This window comes from Dermacentor andersoni, chromosome 3 (assembly GCF_023375885.2).
Source record: "Dermacentor andersoni chromosome 3, qqDerAnde1_hic_scaffold, whole genome shotgun sequence".
NCBI classification, from domain to species: Eukaryota; Metazoa; Arthropoda; class Arachnida; order Ixodida; family Ixodidae; genus Dermacentor; species Dermacentor andersoni.
This window is the reverse complement of record NC_092816.1, coordinates 102,402,299-102,423,769: the sequence shown is the minus strand read 5'-3', so window position 1 is coordinate 102,423,769 and position 21,471 is coordinate 102,402,299. Positions and strand designations below refer to the sequence as shown.

General features: G+C 47.4%; 1 protein-coding gene across 2 annotated transcripts in view; it reads right to left on the bottom strand.

Annotated features, from left to right (window-relative positions):
• LOC126541467 (nose resistant to fluoxetine protein 6-like) overlaps positions 1–21,471 on the bottom strand; it is a 98,690-nt gene that overhangs the window by 44,719 nt on the left and 32,500 nt on the right. Inside the window, exons 10-11 of one of the 2 annotated variants that reach the window (XM_050188221.3) lie at positions 20,756–20,898; positions 14,967–15,187 (exon numbers count right to left, since the gene is read on the bottom strand). In XM_050188221.3, coding sequence (XP_050044178.2) covers positions 14,969–15,187; positions 20,756–20,898 — 362 coding nt within the window. In that variant the 3' untranslated portion in view covers positions 14,967–14,968. Of the gene's footprint in view, positions 1–14,966; positions 15,188–20,755; positions 20,899–21,471 lie in introns of those variants that run through there. The other variant, XM_072287265.1, reaches the window with a different exon arrangement.

Genomic DNA, 21,471 nt, shown 5'->3' with positions numbered 1-21,471 from the left:
ACTTGGGATCAGAAGCTGCCGCAAGGGGCATGAGAGGCAATCAAGCGAGATGAAGTCAACGAGGTCAGAGAGGCTGAGTCTCATGAGTGGCGGCAATGAAAAAGCAACCTGCTATGAGTAACTCCTTAAGAGGAAAAAAATGAATCAGAAAAAGAAAAGTTCCGATAACTCAAAGGAAAGCTCATTCCTTAACGATGTGACGGCAGGATGCCTTAGAACACGCAATTATAAAGTCAGATACAAGAAGGAAGAAGAAGCGTGTGCTTGCTGCGGTAAAGCTAGGGAAACGATTGAGAATGTTTCCTTTGAATCCGCAGATATCTGCCCAGTGTTCGATTTCGACACGTCTCGCCTCCTTGAAGCCGTTGGTTAAGTGAGAGCCTGGGGAATGTAAACATGTCCGCAAGAGAGATAAGTGAGAGGCAATTGGAGGATTGGTGGAATAAAAGAAGTAAAATGACAAACAACGGAGGCGTACAAAAACAAAGTTCTCAGTAGGGGTTCAGAAAATTTTATGATGGGAATTCGTGTTTTGTTTGCGTTCCTTTTTTTAGTATTTTTTAACATAGGTAGCACATTAGGCAATATAGTAACAAGAGCTTGGTGGCGCAATCCGCCGTTTCATTCCAAAAGCCACGCTCGCAGCATCCATCCATCCATGCGATATAATTAGGCCTTATTTTAGCACAGCGAAATCGGATTTTATAATCTACAGTGAAACTCCGAGCAATGACCTTGTATAGATTCCACTGCAAAGTCATACCCATAGTCAAGCAATATAAGTTACTTTGCTTTATACTGTTGCTATCAGGTGCAGGGGTCCGTGGTTCAGACCTGGTAGTCACTATGAGGGTCGCTTGTATGCGCCGCCAGGGCGCCTGAAACATCGTAGTCGACCTGCGCTATACTGGGGCGTGGCACTAAGCTGGCCCACGCCATCGTCCGTATCTATCGCTGAGAGTTGCCTGTTGGCAAGGAGATGAGGTGGGGATGTTGAAATAAATGAGAAACGGTTTGAATTTACACGTTTTGCCAAACTGGCTCCAGATATGCGAGCGTACTCCATGTAGTAGCACTTTAATTGTCTGAGCACACAGGCCAGCACACACTCACTGCAAGAAAGGTGTCCGCTTTTGTGACTGTACTCCTATATTATGATTGTACTTCTGCCTGTCATAATGGTCGAACCGTTCAAAAAATCCCACCCATGAAGTCGCGCCGCTCCGCCGGACTCCACCTCCAATGTTGCGCGATCGCCCCCGCATACGACGCAACCACGTCTGAAGTAAACGTAGTTCCCACGGAAGCCCTCGACGTTGGCCCCTTGCATCAATTAGTTGGTTCTCCATGACGCTAACTTGGGACCGTCATGACCTGGGAAGCCTGGCCTTCGCGGTTGTTGCAATCGCCCGCACATGCGACGCAACCACGTGGCGATTTGGGAACCTTATATCGTCGCAGTTCGCACGGAAGTCCTCGAGGTTGGCCCCTTGCATAAACTAGTGGGCTCCCCGTGATACTTAGCTTGCAGCGACCTGGGTAGCCTGACCTTCACGATTGTGACTACGTCTGCAGATTCCGGTGGTCATCGTCATTGAAGGGAGCTTCTTTGTTGACCCGACAACACTCGGCACCGGGTCTGAATCATCGTCTAGGCGAGCGCTAGTCAAGTGGTCGCTTCGTGGGAAACATGCAAAGCATGTCCATTGCCGTTTTCATGCGCAACAGTAGAGAAATAAAGGAAATTGGTACTAAAGCACCTGGAAGCAGAATGCAGCAATACTGAAACACGGAGCGCTTTAGGGCTACAAAATATATGAGATGGGGGCGAGGAATTCCGATAAGATGAATGGTGTCAGTGCTAGTGGTCGCAAATTTCATTTTGAGCTTAAAACCAAAGATCTTTTCGAGGTTGGAGGTTAATTAAAGGTTGGTAGGCAGATTCGCTTTCGGGGCCTAGGTTAAGCCACAAATATTGCAGTGAGGTGTGGCACGGGTTGGTTTGCTTTTGAAGTGAGATAAGCGCAGAATAATATTAGTTGTGAAGAAACACTAAGGATCACGAGGGAAAAGTAATGGGCGACAAAAGTGCACAAATATAGGTTCTTCGAAAGAGTGGACACGATCGCGCGAGAGGAAAAAGGTTAAAAAAGTTGGCGACCAGGTACAGGGTAATAAATGTGCAAATGCACAAGCTGGAGTCATAAAAAACAAATTGATAGAAACAAGGACGGTAAATTGGATACCAGGAACTGAAAGAAAAAGACAATGAAGATTTACAGAAACGTAACGTTTGCTACCTGAGGAAAAAATCGTTCTGGAGGAAGTATTCGCAAGAACATGACGTATGTGTCTGCAGCAGAAAAAAGTCCCGAAACATCTCAGCACATTGTAATGGAATGCCAACATATTCACCCAGCAAGACCCTTAGAAAGTATTCACCTTCCAGAAGCGCTGATATTCATAAAATAGACATTTTTAGCGCGTGGCTGCATTACCTGGTCCACAGTCGAGACATGCAAAAAAGCAGGAATGACATTGACAGAACGAGAGTCGTTACAGCCACACTAACAATATAGATATATATGTTTTAATGAAGAGAGAAGACAAGGAGAGTTAGGCAAAATGCTAGACTGCTATGAATATATAATGCTTATTAGCTCAAGCAGTCAAGAGCACTATTTGTCGGCGCTCCGTTTCAAAGGGGATGCCAATAGCGATTGTAGCGACCACTGACGCCAAAACGCGGGGCGCCTTGATCAACGCTTTTAGCGGGCTGCGTAGGAAGAAGAAACTAAAGTTGGGCGGCGCGTACTCGCGGCGCCCAACTCTCAGCTCGGCACGCGCAGTGTTTTTCTGGAAGCCAACAACGTATTGTCCGCCGCAACCGTCACTCCGCTCGCTGCCCTCGCCCTTTTGCCGAAATAAATGTAGGAATGACGCCACAGCTCGTGGGCCACCGTGCCGACTTCTTGCACTGGTGACCCGGAATGTTGCCACCGCTAATTGGCGGAAACCCGGTTAAGCCCACCGATACCGGCATTTTGGTCCCGCTACGTCCCCCCATTGTTTCAGGGGGTTATCGATCTGAACTACATCACGATAAAGCAGTTCAAGTTCGAGGTACTCTGCTCCGTCCTGACACTTCAACGCTAACTCCGCCTCAGCGCTGCATCGCCTCGCCCGTGCTCCTAGGACGAGCTACAACAAGCTGCAGCACTTCTACGGCGCTAAGTGCTGCCCTCTTCCCGGCGTTGACCGCTCGGTACGCGACACAGCTCTGCCAACACCCTCAATGCCAGCACACAGTGCGTCTCTTATGTGCGCGTAAGCCATGCTAATCAGGCCAGTCTTCTTGCCTCGACCAGCCACGATAACGTCTTGTCGACCGACAGGTGCGCTAGCGCAAGGTCCCCTGCCTCAGGCTTTCATCAGGGGTCTTTTTCGTGCAAGTGCGCGCTCACTTTTCTAGTCAAGGGTACCGGCACGACAATCATACCGCCACCTTCATCGCCTTTCTCGCCATGTACGACGGCACGTGACAGTGGTCACATCGCTGACCCGACGCTGGCTACCGCTGGCATCGGGTATGTGTCAACCAACGTTGCACCTGCCACTTAGACCCCGACCAACCCTCCACCTGATCCCTCCACCCGGGCCACTGAGCCAGCCTTGGAGTAGGAACTCCAGCTCTGCGCCTGGCCGACTCCGATGCCTCCGACCGTGCCAACACACTCCATCTCACTCGACTGCTCTCACGCTACACCGCGGCACCTACAAGCCAGCGAGAGTGACGCAGCTGCAGCAGCGCGGTCCACCCCTTCCATACGGTGTCCGCCCACTCTTTCGGTCGACTTGCCTGCAGGCACCACTGACGACAGCTCTGACAAGTGAGGCATAGAAGGCTGTGAACAGTCGTCGTGCGACGCGGATAGAGAAGATTGACTGACGCCACCATACCGCGAGGTCATTCCTGATCGTATCTCGCATCCAACCCCTCATCCTGTTCTTCGCGTAGCGCTCGTAATGAAGTTCGCCTAGCAGCATGAATCGGCTGCTGCTGCTCCGACTCTCACATAGTTTCGCCAACCTGCGCGCGGTGCCGTCATCAACCGTCGTCTCAGGACGCCTTTCTGGCTGCCTCGCCTCCAAGGCCGTTCACTGTAATACCCATGCTCCGGCCGGCACGTCGACGCTTGCACTGTCGTCGCGTGCTACCCTCGAGTCGACTCGCGAGCTGGCAGAATTGCCATATACCTGTACGTGAAGAAGGACGTAGGTGCCGCCATCGGGCCGTACGACATTTAGTCCACCACCCAAGGACTAGAAATCGCGGCGTTTTGTGTCGACGTGTGTGCCGTGAAGACCGCCAACGGGACTGTCATTCACAACGTGTACGTTCTTGCTGCCTCTTCTACGAGCGATGTAGAGGCCCTTATGAACGTCTACTTTGGATGGCTGCTCGATCCAGCCGGTTACGATCAACCCCCAGTCCTCTGCGTTGGTGACTTCAACATGGACGTGTCGGGGTCATACCAGCAATTGGGTGCCGTCGTTTATGCTAGAACGGTTCGATCTACAGTGCTACCACGATCTCAAGGTGCCAACAACCACGAGGCGCTGGTGTTTGGACTTAACCTTCGCAAAGAAACTGTCCATCGTCGTCACCGAACGCTTGGCCGTCTACCAAAACGACTACAAAGCTATAGTGCCTAGTGTGAAATAATAAACAACAACAAAATATTTACTTATCTCTGTAGTGTTCATTATACCATCTATACATCTTCGCTGGTCATTCACCTTCACTAAGTGGAACGGCTGCCAATTCTTTTAGCTATGTGTGTCAGGGAACCATATAAGACTTAAATATTGAGGGCCGAAATGAGCGTCTGAGTGAGAGATGCTCTCTCGCACAATTGACGGGGCCTCAATGCCAAAACGGGGAAATTTTCCACTATATCGAAGATAATGATAATGCATGACGCCATTGGATATGAGACATGGCTAGGTTTGAAATGTAACGCGCAGTCGATGGGCATTTTTATAGTAAAGGAATCAGGCGATAGAAAAGTTCATCAGCACGTTACGCTCCTGTAACACTTGAAGGCGAAAGCCTCCTGAAAACTTGGCAGCGCATAACAAGTCCCAGTGTGAAGCACACGTGTGATAAGCCGTTTTTTGAGAGCTTCGGCCTCCTGTCGCGTTGCTTCTTTCGCAGTTCGGCTTATTTGGCTCGTTTTGGAGGCTCAGCTGCGGTTTCGCGCGCTCGCAAAGAGGGGTCAGACTTCCGCCAACGACGTTTCTCTTCGACTTTACGTTGTACTCTCTCAGCAGGGGAAAGAGAATCAATGCTTCCATGTTTTTTGTCTACGTAATAAGCAAAGAAAATATTACACGAACTTTAGAGCTATATCAGTTCAACACCAGCAAAGCAGTACATGCCGATGATGTGAAAAACGTAAAGGCCGGCAAATTAAGAACTTGAACACAAATATTTAAATGAAACTTTGTTATTCAAGAAGCTCGTTTACATGTTCGTACATATGCAACTCCCAGGGAAAAATCTCATTGACACTGGCCTTCGTTCCAATGTATTGCGCAGGAGGAGCTGTCACCGGTTGTGTATTGTAATTGCACCGAAATTAGAGTATTATAGTCGCAACAGAGAACACGTATAGAAAGGAGGAGTACCACAAGATATACGAGGGCGAGCCAAATGAAAGTGAGCCAATGCGAATATAAGACAAACGGGGCACTTTATTTAAAAGTAGTCTTCATGAGCATTTGGACATTTGTACCTCTGACTAACGAGTCGCGTGATTCCCGTCTCATAAAACTCCTTCGGTTGCTGCTTCAAAAAGTCTGCAACTGACTCCTTTATGTCATTGTGTGACATGAGTCTGGTGCCCTTGAGCTGTTTTATTTTTCAATTACCCCATATTGTGGAAGTCGCCAGGCGACAGGTCTGGGTTGTATGGCGGATTTTGCAGCGTTTCCCACTTGAAGTTTCCCAGTTTTGTGTTAGCCACATCAACGACGTTGCGACGGGCATTGTCATGAAGCAACATGAGCCCATTCCTGAATTCTCCACGCGGTTTGTTCTTAATTGCGACACGCTGCCGATCCGGCGTTTCACAATATCGAAAACGATTGATAGTCTCTCGAGGTTTAGCAAATTCGATCAGTAATGGCCCCAGACGATCGAAAAAGAAGTCAATAGCACCTTTCCGGCGGGAATGACAGCCTTTGCATTCTGTGGGGGTCATGAATTTGAATGTTTCCACTCTGCATTGGTGGCACCATGATTCGTACCAGATGACAACTGCTGACAAAAAGTCATAACCCTCATTGTGATACTGGATCATATGAGTCAAGGAAGCGCCGAATCTCTCCGTGTTCTGGAGGTAGTTCAAAATTTTGGACAAGCATTGCGCACACAAGAGCCGATGACCAAGATTTTCATGAATTATGGTGTGAACCAAACCGTGACTGACGTCCACACGCTCTCCCACTTCATCGATGCTTATCCTCTGTTGTTGTCTAATCCTCTAACCAACTTTTGCAGTTGCGTTGGGGGTGATTGCACGGTGGCTTTGGCCCGGTCTTGGATCGTCTTTGCAACTTTCACATCCTTCTTTTAACCGTTTGCTCCAATGCTTCACAGTGGCCAACGAAATCAAATGTTCAACGTTCACGGCAGCCGTACGGCGACTAATTTGTTTTCGGGAGACACCTTCAGCTGTCTAAAACCTCACGACATCCCGCTGCTCAACATTTTCTGCGTCAAATATGTAACACAACCATATTGAACCCAGTGTATGAGAGAATTAAAGAGCATTTATTCTCACACCTGCGTGTCACTTTTGTAAATGTTTCACCTTCAGACAGCAGCCACGACGACGACATAGAGGTTGTCACAACGATAAGGGCATTTAAGGACACGCTCCGAGTACTACTGACTGCAATACACACTAGAGGTGGCTCGACATGCGCTTCAAATACTCGATGCCCTGAATCCGGTCCGGTTCAATCTTCAAAAGAACCATGGCTGCTCCTATGCACGCGATCCTTAAAGTACTCAAGGAAGCGTACATCTTCCAGTGGAACGCCCTAGTCATTAAGTGCCGTATTTCGGACTTTCGCCCATTTGTTTTTAAGATCACATTTAATGTCATCATCTGAGAGCCAAAAATGGAGAGCGCCATCTGCCTATGAGGATATGAAGTTTTCATGTGTGCCAGCTGTAACGACCCCAACGAGATCATTGTTTACGTCAGATGCAATTTCACGTATGTTGTACACCCAGTGGCATCTGATGACGGCAATCAGCATGTATGTTCGATTGTAAAATGCAAGACCATGGCACTCATGCTCGTAAGTGCCTATATTCTACCTTCGAGCCAATTTAACAACAAAAGACGGAAGTGCAGTTTAAGAGCGACACCTGGACCATGGATTATAACCACCGATTTCATTGCGCATCACCCCCTATGAGGAAGCTTAAAGATGAATTTCCAAGGAAGACGTGTACTATCCTTCGCGTCATACTTGACGTCGCTGCATAAACAACGGTAGTCTCACTTTCTGCGGGGATTGACATATAGCCGCTGCTTGTACCTAACTTTTCTTCAAAGATGCCTCAGTGCCAGTGTGAATCGGTTTCCGGATAACGAAAAGCATCGTAGTGACCATCTTCCAACATGTGTTAAAAAGGAAGGGGTAAGCAAATCACACTCTACCAAGATTTTCAATGCATGGACTGGCCGAAATACACGTTGCTCGTGGAGAAGATATGTGAAGAGGCTCAGTACTTTGTGCCGGGCAACATCTAGTAGCTAATTAATGACGCTGCTCAAAGAGACACAAATGTTTTTGGCCCTATTCCTAAATTTCTGTGTGCGAAACCAAATTTTAGCGGCTTCAAGCAATTCGCCGTCGTGCGGAACTACAGTACAGGTGCACCAATTCCACCTACGACTTAAGGGATGCTAGAGGCACACAGAAGAAGATGCAGCTTTAGATCAACTTACTGCAATTTTTAAGACGGAATACTTTCAGTGATTCCCTTCACCCACGTAAACCCCTGCCACATATTTGTAGAACGATGTGTAGCCTTCGAACATCGCCGCCACAACACCAACCTTTCAGGTGCCTGGCTCTCTGCCATGGTCACCATGAAGCCGACGTTGCGTAGAGCTTTTGTTCGAATATTGGTGTTCAACCATCCTCGTTCACCGCACATGATCGCCATGACGTTCCAACGTCGCAAGAGTCTCGTACGGATAATCTGTTTTTCATCGAGGAGTTGCAAGCGGCGTTCACAGCATGCACACGTTCCTCATCGTATGGGCCTAAAGGGGTGACATACGCAGCTCTTGGCATCCTCGATGAAATAGCCAGGCGTGCTCTTCTGAATAACTGCATGACTATATAACTGTACAGCTGAACATGTATGACTATTCATGGTGCGGAGAGTGGTTCCTGCTGCGTGGAAGTCCAGCCGCTTTGTGCCACTGCTCGTACCAGACAAATCATTCCTAGGTGTAGCGTCTCATAACCCAATTGAGCTGGCCAGCTGTCTAGGGAAGGTGATAGTGAGGACGGTGCTTACACGTCTAGAGTGGTACCCAGAACTTTACCAGATATACCCTGATGCTATGGCAGGCTTGCCACGCGGACCCTCTTCAATGGACAATGTCATAGGTTTTGTCTCGTCCATTCAGCACGAAAAATCCTAAGACTGTCAGTGGCGATGTTCCTGGACGGTAAAGACCCTTATAACAACATAACTCATCGAGCCATAATGGACGCATTGGGCGATGTCGGCCGAGGTGGCCTTGCTTTTGATGGATATTCAGCTATTTCAGGAACAGGTCATTCTTTTGCAAAGGGATGTTGATGCGACATCACAAGATAACACCTACCGTGGAGTACCACAAGGTGGAGTATGTGCAAGCTCAAGCTCTGCGAATATGTCTTGGCCTTCCCATGCGTGAATCCCCTGCAGCAACAATATCTATTGCGAATGGCCACTCCATCCATCCGTACATTCAAGTCGACGCTTTAAGGATGAACATCAGGCAATTCACCCGATTTAGATCATATCATTTCGCCCCCCTTCCTGCCGCTCAACCTTGTTCAGTGTTCAGCAGAAATATCACCACCAACCATGGAACTTTACCATCAAACTGCACACCTGCAGCACAACCAGCTCTGCCGCTATGGTGCCTGCATCCCCTCCAAGTCCTGTTTGTCTTTCCATGGATCAAAAGAAACGAAATATGTCATCTTTCGCCCTCAGACCATACTTTCATTTCTGCGTGAGAAGCACAGGGTACGCACTTACGTTTACGCGGACGGTTCTGTCTCCTTCAAAAGTTCAGCTGGAGCAATGGTAATTACTGCGAAATCTATTGTCATCCAATTCAAGGTAGCTCACATTACATCATCAACTCCTGAAGAACTCGCAGCTATCCGTGTTGTCTGGAGTGTATTATTCACGAATCATCACAGTCATGGTCCATCTTTTGGGTCGTGTATCCAGCTGTCCAGGGTCTGTTTTCCCCTTTCAACTACGGACATAACGTGTAATTAGTCACAGACATCCGAATACTTCATCATCACGCAGTCGACAAGGGGCACATTATCATCAACCAGTGGATGCAGGGTCACTGCGGAATTTCTCGAAAGCACAGTGCAGATGACGCTGTTCGATCGGCCAATGGCGGTGTCCATTTTATATCAATACCACTGTCGAGAACAGATGCATACCCATCTATGCGGCTTCGCTCCTTAGCACGCGAGCTCACACACACTCCATGTAACACTACTCAATTCACCAACGCACGTCTCCACAGAAAGGATCTACGTCTGCAACTCCGTCTTCCAGCAAGGGTCTTCCAACCAACATTCCTGTGCCGCTTGTGGCTAGGCGTAGCATTCACGAACGCCTATTCCTTCCGCAATGGAATGGCCAACAGCCCTGCTTGCGATACCTGTGGCTGCGTGCAGACAATCAAGCACCTCCTCTCTCTCTTGTGGTGCCCCTCCCAATACAATGTGGCTGGAGAAGTGTCTGCGACCACGGTCAAAAAACTAGATGATCACCCCTTGTTAGAGAAAAGGTTTTAAGACACTGGTTCGGACGGCTTTCGCCACTGAAGGCGGTAAGTGATCTGCTCATATTCATAAGTGCTGTTTAAGAGTTGGGGTCGGGCAGGTAAAAAGGAGTAGCTGGCCCATGTCGTCGTCTATGTCACCCACGCTAAGGGTGCTGGTAAAGGGAGGAACGTGTCCTCATCGAGAACGACGAGTAGTGGATTTATTTAAAATATCTACATCGCCATCGCACATCGCGCTCAAGGAGTCAGTCCAGCTTTGGAGTGCTTTCTTGGACTTTTCCAGGGACAAGGAAGGGTCTGGCCGCCTCTTTGCAGAGCCGACCTCGGGACCACTCCACCTCGAGGAAGAAGAGAGCACCGGTCCCCCTCCCCCTCCCCCATAGAGCACCCCTTTTCTGCCGCAAGGCTTGGCCTATTCAACGCAGAAATAAAGACGTATTAAAAAAAGAGTCGAGAACGTTATAATCTAGCATCACCGAAAACTAAGCACACCAAGGAGCCGATAACTGCTGGTTAATTCCTCCTCTACCCTCCCTAGGTCCCTAGGCCAGGGAAACTGCCGTGCAACCGTCATCCAATTGGAGCGTCGAAAGTTGACGAAGGACCCGCGCTGAGGGCGAGTGATCATTAAAACTCTCACTCCCGTACCTTTGTTTCACTGAACACACAGCAAAGATAGGGGCAGATAGGGGTTGTCATGCTTGACTCAAGCTGGCGCGTCTTGGTTCCTGGTATGACCCCGCAATTATCTAGGGCGTTTGCCAACCATCCGTTGTGGTTACCGAAGTCCGTGGGGGAACGCCGTAGAACACCCTTTTCCAGGAGTTTTCTTGCTCCAGTTGATCCGCCAAGGCGATAGCGAACCAGCTAAACAATAATCGGTCCGCCAAACGTGTCTCGCCTTACCGGCACCGTAGACCTGTCCAAAGGCGGCGCATTGTTGGCTTCATGAAACGATTCGTCACAGCGGGGCTGGAGAGGCCAGAGGGTTACTATGCCCCCGCTAGCCAATCGTAACAGGGCTCGTGAATTGTGTGAACGACTTTTAAAGTGGTAGTGCGTAGCACATCTTTATTCGGAGAATTTTTTATATTTAGCTTTTGTTTCGTTTTTTGGTCCCCTTTTACTTCCTTTAACCCTTTCTCCAGTACAGTTGATGCTTACACTGGCTAACCTCCCTGTCTTTCCTCTCCCATTTTTTCTTTCTCTCGATGAAGCATACTTCAAACTACGTTTTAATCGGAGGAACAAAAATGAACACCGTTGAAGAACTGGGGGACGACGCAGACGCTCCCAGGTTCGGTGGCTTGCCGCTACATCTCAAGGACGAAGAATACCCACTTACGTCAGTCAGAATTCACAAGCTCGCATTCTCCCAACAGCTTCGGCGGCACGGCTGCCAGTGATGACAGCCATTGTTTACCCCTTTCCAACGAACGTGGAAGAAAATGAACTTTGGTGAGGTGTTCAGCATCACTGCAGAGCTATCCTTAACGATAATACAGCTTGCTGCATTTACACGGGTGCTACTTTTTATTCAAATCACGCCAGTACTGCCTGGATGAACCGCGACGGTACCGCCAAGGCAACAACTGATCATAGCACACCATGAAGCACGACGGTGCAGTGCTACAAGCGATTTTAGAGGTGTTCCAAGCAGCCAGAAATGCTCACCTCGAATATCGGAGCATCCTACATATATACACATCATCGCAAGACGCCGTACGTGAACAAAGCAAGATTGACGCACACCCGCTGGAAACCACCATTGACCTAGAAGCGGCAGTTTTGCGGGAAGATAAAAGTGTGTTACACATTCATTGGAGATCGAGTTATATTGGCGCAGGTTTACATGAGATATTAAATAAAACGGCAGCCACTATGAGATAAGAAGTCACTCCTGGAACAACGGGTGGCTAGCACACATCCTTTTAAATTCTAAATCGTGGTGAAGGGTTGTCTATTTCAGCACCGAAGTGACTAGGTCCGCTGACTGTAAGAAAATGAAAAAGTTACGTTCGCGTAACCTTACGAATTTAGTGTTTTTACATAACCAATGTCAAGGATATCCCTTAATAAAGCAAGCAAGCAAGCAAGCAGGAAAAGAATGTAATGCAGAAGGAAACAAGGATAAGAAATGCGCTTAACCAGAAACGTGTCACTCTTCTGAAGCCTCAGTACGTGCATTTCATGACGTACTTCTCCCACTTGCACCTTCTACAGCAATGCAAAATTTCTTGATAATGCCTCCTTGCTCTGTATCAAAGCACATTGAGAACGTGAAATGAAGCAACAAGTACTTCTGTGGGGCTGACGCAAAGAAGAAGAGGAAGAGAAAGTATGTAAAGGGTCGATCGATTTGAGGACAAAAGCATCGTCAACATTCAAGCGAGAGTATTTTAAGCATTACTTTCAAATCACGGTGAAAGCACGATTGGCATTACACGACTCCTAATATGCATATGTGTTAGCGAAATGGTTTTTTGCTGAATCTAATGCCCCATCTTGGCTGATACGAGTGCTTAATTATTATTGGAGCGATTTATACCCTATGATGCGCGGCCATTTTAATTCGCATATGCGTACAAACACGGTGACCACGAGAATCGAGAAGCCGCTTGCTCACTCGACCAATGAATGAGTTGTGTTCGGTGCGCAAAAGAGTATGGCCTCAATAAGCGGATATTTCTGCCGTAACGACTCGAAGACATTAAAACTAATAGCGCCTTCCTATGAGACACAGCGAACGCAAGGACAAGAACATTGTCGCCATAAAAATTTTTATATATCTGTGCAGTATTATGTACCTCTAGGTAAGTGAACTAAGCCCCAGACAGGGGACTTATATTCCTTAAAGTTAAGAGCTTCAAATACGAGAGAGAGAGAGAGAGAGACGTGCACAGACAGAGAGAAGTGCGCCTACGCATGGAAATAAACGAATGTGTCAGAAACGTATTTGCGTTCTAACAGCCTGCTTCTTTGCTGGACAGTGGTTCCGCTACGCGCCATCAATTTGTGATTGCTTTTTTGATGAACCCTCGCGTCGCAACGCAATAACATCGAAAATAATACAAATCGGCAGCCTATAAAGATGCTGGCAAGTGCGCGCTAATATTTTTTACTTAAAGCGGTTCAATACATCGCCGAGTGGTTGTATATCTTCGCACAAAACACCGCAATAACGTTGCACCATAATTTCAACCTGGAAGCTCGTCAAGAAAAGGGCACTCGCACATTCTTCACTAGTTAGCGTTTATTTTCAATAGACGTTTCATAGGAACAATCTCAATGGTCACTGAGCGCTGTCATCGCAGTACGTGTAAATGCATGTTAGCATTCAACGATATCATGTTTATCACGCATCCTTCGTGGGGCCATCATTCACTCCGTTCTCAATCTGCTCTTCATATTAGCTAGTAAGCTGTACGAACTTCACGGCTATAGATTTCATTACACGATGGGAGTAAACTTGATTCTGCTGCAAATAGTTCCACACCATTAACCTTGCCGTAAAAGCTCGGTTTAGAGAAATGTTTGTATGTGTGTGACGACCAGCCTACTTTGCGAAAAACTAAGATCAGCAGTGCCTATTGTCAAACACAAAAAAGCAGCTAGAACGCCAGAGTAATCCAAAAGGGCTGTTGCCGTACGTTCGTATATTATGCATACCTCCATTCAGCCAGTTTAACACAGCCGTGAAGTGCTTCTTAAGAACTAAACATAGTGTGAAAAAGGTTCCTGAAATCCTGGAACGTGTTTGATTTATTAGTGGGGTCCTGTATTCTGTACACAGCCTCTAGCATGAGATAAAGAAATGAACTTTCCATCGGTTCATAGATATGAATTTCCTTTGCCTTGCGAGTTCATAAGGAATGAATAGCCCAGCCTGTTCCGTATAGCACTCACTGGTGGTTACTGAGTTATATATAAAGAAAAGAGCATATGAGGGCACAACATGTCGACTGTGCAGATGCACAGTTCGCAAAAAAAAAAGAGGTTTAGACATCCCTGAGCACACCTATACGTGAGCCAACTATAGACAATTGGTCGAGTTGGAATGTTTGATTCATGATTACAAAAAATCAACGTGGATTTTGTTCTTTGTCCGTTGTGTTCGCGCTGAATTTTTGTAATCATGGAGCCAACTGTACACAACACGCGCCGCTCCTGCAGTACGTTACTGAGCAGTGAGCGATGCGATTGTAAAGACGCTTGCGGTGTCCTCTGGGTGCCGCTGGTGGCTGTTCCAGACGCAGATGGTTGAATGCGAAAGCAAGATAATTCAGCTCGTAAGCTCGGATGCTGTGGTTGGTTGGTTTGATGTTAGGCACAGTAAGGCAGGAGGAGGAGGAGGAATAAACTTTATTTGTGCACAGCAGATTTGAGACCTAGGCCTCTACCTAAATGACGGCCTCGAGCCCTTGGGCCCTGGCGGCATCTTCGGCCTGCTGGATTGCCTTGAGTTGGTCTTCCGGTGCACAGCTGAGCAACGCGGTCTCCCACTGCTCTCTGGTCTTAATTATTTTATTCTGTATGGGTGTACGAGGACAAGCCCAAACAATATGTTGTAGGTCCGCCCTTTCTTCACAGAATCTACATCTATCCGTGTAAAGGTCCGGGTAGTAGCGGTGGTAGGCCACCGGGTTCGGATATGTATCTGTTTGTAAGAGGCGCCATGCCGTCGCTTGCAGGCAGCGCAATGACATTGGCGAAATGCGAGACTCGAAACACATAGAGGCGGTGTATACACACAGCACCTATATACATATATGAGTCTTCGTGTTCATCCAAGTGTTTCGTGCAGCTTTAGCATTTCTAAAAGTAGAATGTGTCTGGTCACGCCTCCATTATAAGCGAGAAATTATGCCGTCTTCGGTTTTTTTCCCGTGTTGCACGTCTATCCCGTTCAGGTGCCGCTTATTCTCCAGTGTACTCGCATTTTCGCTTCCCCGTATGATCCTCGTGAAAGCAATTTTGTCCAGTGCGGCCGTCGGAGCCTCGCACGCAAGATAGAGGAAGTAGGCCAGCAGGTAGCTCCACGCAAGGACACCGAAGTACATTGAGGCCTGAAAGAAAAAAAAAATAAATTCATGAATGTTTAAAACCGTGCGCTTCAATTAAGCACCAACGGTTTTCATTATAGACAGATAATAATAATGCGAATATGAAACGTGCCATCCAGGGATGAACACTACAAAGTGCACATGTAATATCACTAGTGACTGGCACGAACGTTATACGCCGAGTGGACTCTCCCAGGCAGCGATGCTATCTTTATTCGCTTTAATGTCCAATTTTTAAGTTTCTATTTATAGTTAGTTATGCTTTTTTGCCGTAAAATAGTGGAACAGAGATCCCGAGGCACTCTCTACGTGAATATATTTACAGCAGCGATATGTAACAGAACAATAAAGAAGATGACGGCTCTGTTTGAGCCCAGCTCCGATTCTACGATTTCACAAAAAAGGTAATTAAGCCAGTTAACATTTTTTTGTCGCTTCAAATTTCCTCGCAGCTACGGTTTGGTATGGTTACGTGAAAAACTAGCAGATAATTATTTACATGGTATGTACAGCGTGTCCCAGCTAACGTTAGCCAAGTTCTTCAATAAAAAGGAAATGTTTTAAAAATCACACGGTGAGAGGTGCAATGATATATGACCTGCAGTACTAGTTGCTCAGTGGTCTGAGAAGCGACACTATGGGTCTTGACAACTATGTCTTGTACCATGTTTTCAAAATCTTTTTTTCCGTTGAACACCTTGCCTAATGTTGACAGAGACACCCGGTGTACATTGCCGGTGCAAGCGCTACTAAAATGACGGTTCACATGAATCGGGACGAACTTGTCTTTGACGTCGTCACCAAATGTAGGCAAGCTGAGGTGCCCTCAATCTGTTGTCGTTCCGGATGAATATTTCAGACATCTAAGTGACCCAAGCATTGAAAACGCTTAGGTTCATTTGATTTTATTAATTTGTGCTCTCGATATGTACGTCAGCAAAAAGCTTTTTTGAGTACTTTGGACGATTATTTGAATTTATTATTAGTAAAATATAGAGGTTGATAAATGCGAATTGCCGTTCTGTCGCTGGTGGTAGTTTGCCGATTCTTTTCAATACCCTAAAGGAGGTGCAAATCAGTTCAGAAGCTGCCCAAAGGGAGCATTTCTAGGTATTACGAGATAGACAGAGAGGAAGAGAGAGTAGATTTTATTTGAGGAAACTCGTTCTAGTACTCCTGCAATGTCCTAGTTCCACAAGGAATCAACATTCTTGCGTTGCAGTACGGCACTTTCGTAACTTATATCTACGAGTGCACTGCAGCAAGTTGGCATCACAGTATTAAAATAAATTATGGGGTTTTACGTGCCAAAACCCCTTTCTGGTTATGAGGCACGCGGTAGTGGAGGACTTCGGAAATTTTGACCACCCGGGGTTCTTTAACGTGCACCTAAATCTAAGTACACGGGTGTTTTCGCATTTCGCCCCCATCGAAATGTGGCCGCCGTCGCCGGGATTCCATCCCGCGACCTTGTGCTCAGCAGCCTAACACCATAGCTACTGAGCAACCACGGCGGGTGGCATCACTGTATGCAAAAGCGTAAAGGAATGACAGGGACAGTGACAAGAACTTTGTTAGAGTGCCCTTTGGAACTTGATTGGGGGGAACCGAAGGCTCCCCAATCAAGTTGGTGGCTCAGCCCACGACTGGACAGGGAGGTGGTGACTCTCCCCGACGTCGCGGGGCCTCTGGACAGCCTGAAGTTGGTTCGTGAAATCCGAGCTCTTCAGCAAGGCGTCCCACTTGGACTTTTATTGAAAGTCGGAGCCCGCGTTGTACGGGCACAGCCAGAGCATGTGGTCGGAGGAGCAGCATGCGTGACCCCATTTGAAGCACGACTGCGGGAAGTTCGGGTCTATACAACTAAGTGCTCTGGAGGCGAGCTAGGACCTGGTCTGTAGGAGCCTGAAACTAACGGCCTGAGCCCTGTTAAATTTCGGACTGGGGGGAGGGAATTTGCTACTGCTATGTCTGTAATGCGGCGTAATTTCGTGAAAGGTAGTAAGATGACCTTTGAAAGGGCAATCCTCTGGGAGAGCCGGACGGTTAGCTCGGGTGCGGTTCGTGAATTCACGCGCCAGGCAGTTGGCCCGCTCGTTAGGGTTTCAACCCGCTTGGTTGGTTAGATCGTTCACGTGGGCCGGGAACCACGCTATGGTACGACCTCTAGTTTCTTCTCCCGTACTAATACGAAATGATCTGTTGACCATGCCGGCTGCGTGTTTAGGAACTAGAGCGGACGAGAAAGCCCTGACCGCCGCGCGCGAGTCGGTGAAAATGGTCGTCTGGGCTTTTGCGGCTTGACGAGCCAAGGCTATCGCGGTTTCCTCCGCCTCATTCGTGTGTTTAGTGTAGATTGACGCGGCGCTGATAAGTGTTCCGCGCGAAAATTTTCTAAGTCGCAGTTCCATGCGAAAGGCGAATCATCAACAGCGATAGCAAATTAGTGGACAGCTATACGAAATAAGGATCGTAATATTATTAGCCCTATAAACTTGTAAGTATAAGCAAACTAACTAAAATAACAAGCATGGTGTCACGCGCACACAAGCAAACATGAACACATATGACTCGATTACCGCGGAAACTCGCTGTCGAAACGCTGGCGTGAGGAAACACTGCAGTAGCAGTGAGCGAAGTCATATGCGTGCTGTGTATCACTTCAACGCAAAATGTGTGCCGAGAACACACAGCATACGCAAATCTACGAGCCGCCAAACAATGTAACCAAAATCTTTTAAACGCTACGGAAATTTCGGAGCTTCTCGTGCCTGAAAGTAATACGTGCAGTCAAAAATTGTTTTTTTTTTGTTTATGTCCTTACTGGCGATGTCATGCATCTCGCAGATAGAGTTAATGCTGCTTAAGTCCGCTGACCAAACCTCATATTAGAAATTAGGGCAGCAGGCTGACCTTTGCGGTATCAAACTTTGGGGCCCCTGTTTTGCAATATCAGTCATTGGGCCAATGTTAAGGAATCGTGTACTTGATGGCTTAAACCCGCCGTGGTTGCTCAGTGGCTATGGTGTTGGGCGGCTGAGCGCGAGGTGGCGGGATCGAATCCCCGCCACGGCGGCCGCATTTCTATGGGGGCGAAATGCGAAAACACCCGTGCACTTAGATTTAGGTTCACGTTAAAGAAGCCCAGGGTGTCAAAATTTCCGGAGTCCTGCACTACGGCGTGCCTCATAATCAGAAAGTGGTTTTGGTACGTGAAACCCCATAATTTCTTTTTTTTTGATGGCTTAACCTTCTTTTTTTATGAAGTGCCTCCAATCTATGATAATATTTGCTAGAAAACTACTTTAAATATTTCGCGGCAAACAACATTCGAATCACAATCTACTCTATGTAAATTAATAAGTTTCATATAAATAAGTGCAAGTGTACGGTACACAGTAAAAGACTCACCGCCCAAAACTCTGTACGGATGGTTAGCCAGCGATACTGAAACGTGTGGCCCCGGTGTGTGTCATTGGGTTAATCCCGCCGGTTCATTAAACGACGGCCTGGTATGCTGTCAGATCCTCGGTACGCAGTTTCCGCTTGCGTTCGGCTGCGCGAGCCTGTTCTCGTGTACGGGCTGCAGCATCGGCACGGCGTAGACGGGCTAGATCCCGGTTCCGCTGGCGGCGTTCCTGATCTAAAAATGCCTACCGCTAAGGTTTACGTATAACGCACTGCCTACCCATTCCGGAGCCGGATGGAAACTGCTGCGCATGGGCTCGGCTGCGACGGAGAGCAACGACGTCACTACTTGCTCAGCTAATACAACACCACCTAGATAGCACCAAGACTTTTCACTCCGATGCATGAATTCATGTCACCTGGCCCGGCTGCCATTGAACCTAATAGAGATGCTCCAGAGTAGGCAACAGTGATTTTGACGTCACCGCTTTCATCACATCATCCTTGTCAATGTTAATTTCGGGCCAGTCAGCGTGACGTCATGGAGGGGAATAACCAGGCCTTGTGCCATCCAGGTGGTTTTGGCTAATCGTGCGCCTCTCTTTCTTCTCGCAGGCGCGTGGGGTTGCGCCGGAGGAGTTTTGGGCGTACATGCTACCGACAGACGGACGGACGGACGACTCGGCTAGCCATGTAAAGCTTAGCTGTAAAAATGCACCATCATGGGTGCATTGTGCCTCAAAAGCATTCACGGGGGTTCATTTTCTTTGCAATTTGAAAGAATAGGTGCACATGTTAGTAGGATACTTTTAGTGCCCCTTTATTTCGGAGTGCTAAAAGTGCGTTGACTGTGAAAAGTACACCTTGAAGAGTTTAACGCTGCTCTGGTGCTTCAACGTTTCTAGCACGTACAAACTTGCACGAGCTTCCCTCGCAGGGGTTTGCCCTAAGTAAATAATTGAAACACGGCATGTGGTCACAGTGGTTACACGGCATGTGATCACATATGTGGCGTCCCTGGTGCTAATGCAGGGAGACGCCTATGGTTCGTCCTTGTATTTCATATCCTGCCTTTTGCATTTTGACACCAGCTTCGTTTGAATTCGTTGAGCTCGCTCCGATGGTTTTCAGATAAGCTGCCAAGCTTCAGCCGACCAGGGCTCTTCCGGCGCATAGTCCTTGTGTTGAAGCATCAGAAGCGGCGCAATGTTATTCGCAGTTAGTCTTGCACCGTTTCGTGCCATATTGACAGGTGGATTATTGTGTGTGATGACAAACATTGACAGGTGGACCCAAAGCTCTCTCCTGCCGATAAGAACAACACGTGCTTCAATGTGGATGTGCCATTCTCCGATCGTGAAGTGGAGACCTATTACAATTTCTTCATCCCCTTTCCTGTCTTGCCTCCAATTTTTTGACAGCCTTCGGTTAGAAGTTTGATTTTAGGTGATCGCTAATAGATAAGCTGCACAGCGTGCCGCCAGCCTATTATAGCAGCTATAGCCACGTGACGGGGCTCTCCAAGCTAAATTTTCCTCTAGCCTGCAGCATCGGCGGAGGGGCTTAAGAGAGTTAAACTTACGTCTGCCAGTCTGTGTTGCCGAAGTTCGAATCTAGGGCGAGACACCCCAAATTATGTTCTTTTTTTATTTTCTCACAGAGCCCTCGCAAAGCATACTGCAATTCGTGCGGTGGACACCGGCGCCAGTGGCGGACATCTCAACGACTAGGAGAATGTCTGCATAAAACTTATTGCATTAAAAAAATATATAGTGCACTTCCGGCAAAACTCCGTAGGGAAAAATGACTTCATCCAAAAAACAATACTTTATTGGAGTGTGTTAGTTTGCTAAAACCTGCTTTTCATGGGCGAAAAAGAGCACGCCAAAACAGCCTTAAAGGTGCAAATTAATTCGGTGTGAAGTCAATATGTATGTGTAATTTAATACCACAAAGGATAAAAATATATAAGCAGTGATCTTCATACATACAGGAATTAAGTTCATCATCGTGGCAATTCGGATCTGCCACACGCATTGATTTTGACAGTGCCGACCAATGCGTTATGCTTGTCACCATAATTTACAGAGTCATTTCCAGTAGAAAAGCCGAGTTAGCTTTAGTGATGTCTATGTTGCAGAGTGCGAAATGTAGTCCCCTTACCATGTTGAACGTTGACCAGAATAGGCGCTCCCTAGAAGCCTGCAGGTAGAGTCGGATGAAAGGCAGGTGGATGAGGTAGACTCCGAACGAAAGCTTGCTCGGCGCCACAAATACATTACACGACAGCAGCTTGTTTACTAACCCTGCATGGAAGCGCAGCAACATTGTGCAGAGTGAAACTTAAGATATGCGTAACGGTTCACCTAAACTGAATTACTGCCATTCTGGGATTGTATTCACAAAACAGCTCGCATGATAGAGTGGCCATGAAAAAGGTGGGAGAGGGAGAGAAATATGGGCGATGGAGATAAACATAGAAGGAAAAGCTCAGCGTATAATCAAGCCTGTGCCCGTCTTGATACCGTAAGCAATTGTAGAAAGATAGCTAATGAGAATAAGTAAACAGAAGTAGAAGAAACAGACAACGAGCTCGGACAGTCACTTAAGCCTTCACCACGCACCTAATGGCCACACGTAAGCTACTAGGCTCATTATTACTAGGTCGTTGCAACTGCAGCTGGCTATGACAAAAATGCAACTATTTAGCTTAACCTAACCTAACCTAATGACTGTCCTTGTAGTGACATTTCACACGTGACTACAACACACTCATGTATGAGTCACACATTCTATCACTTTTCGCAGCATGAAGGAACCGACATCTGTAGAGAGCATTGTGGTCTCCTAATAAGCATTTCATCATAAAGCAGCCCATG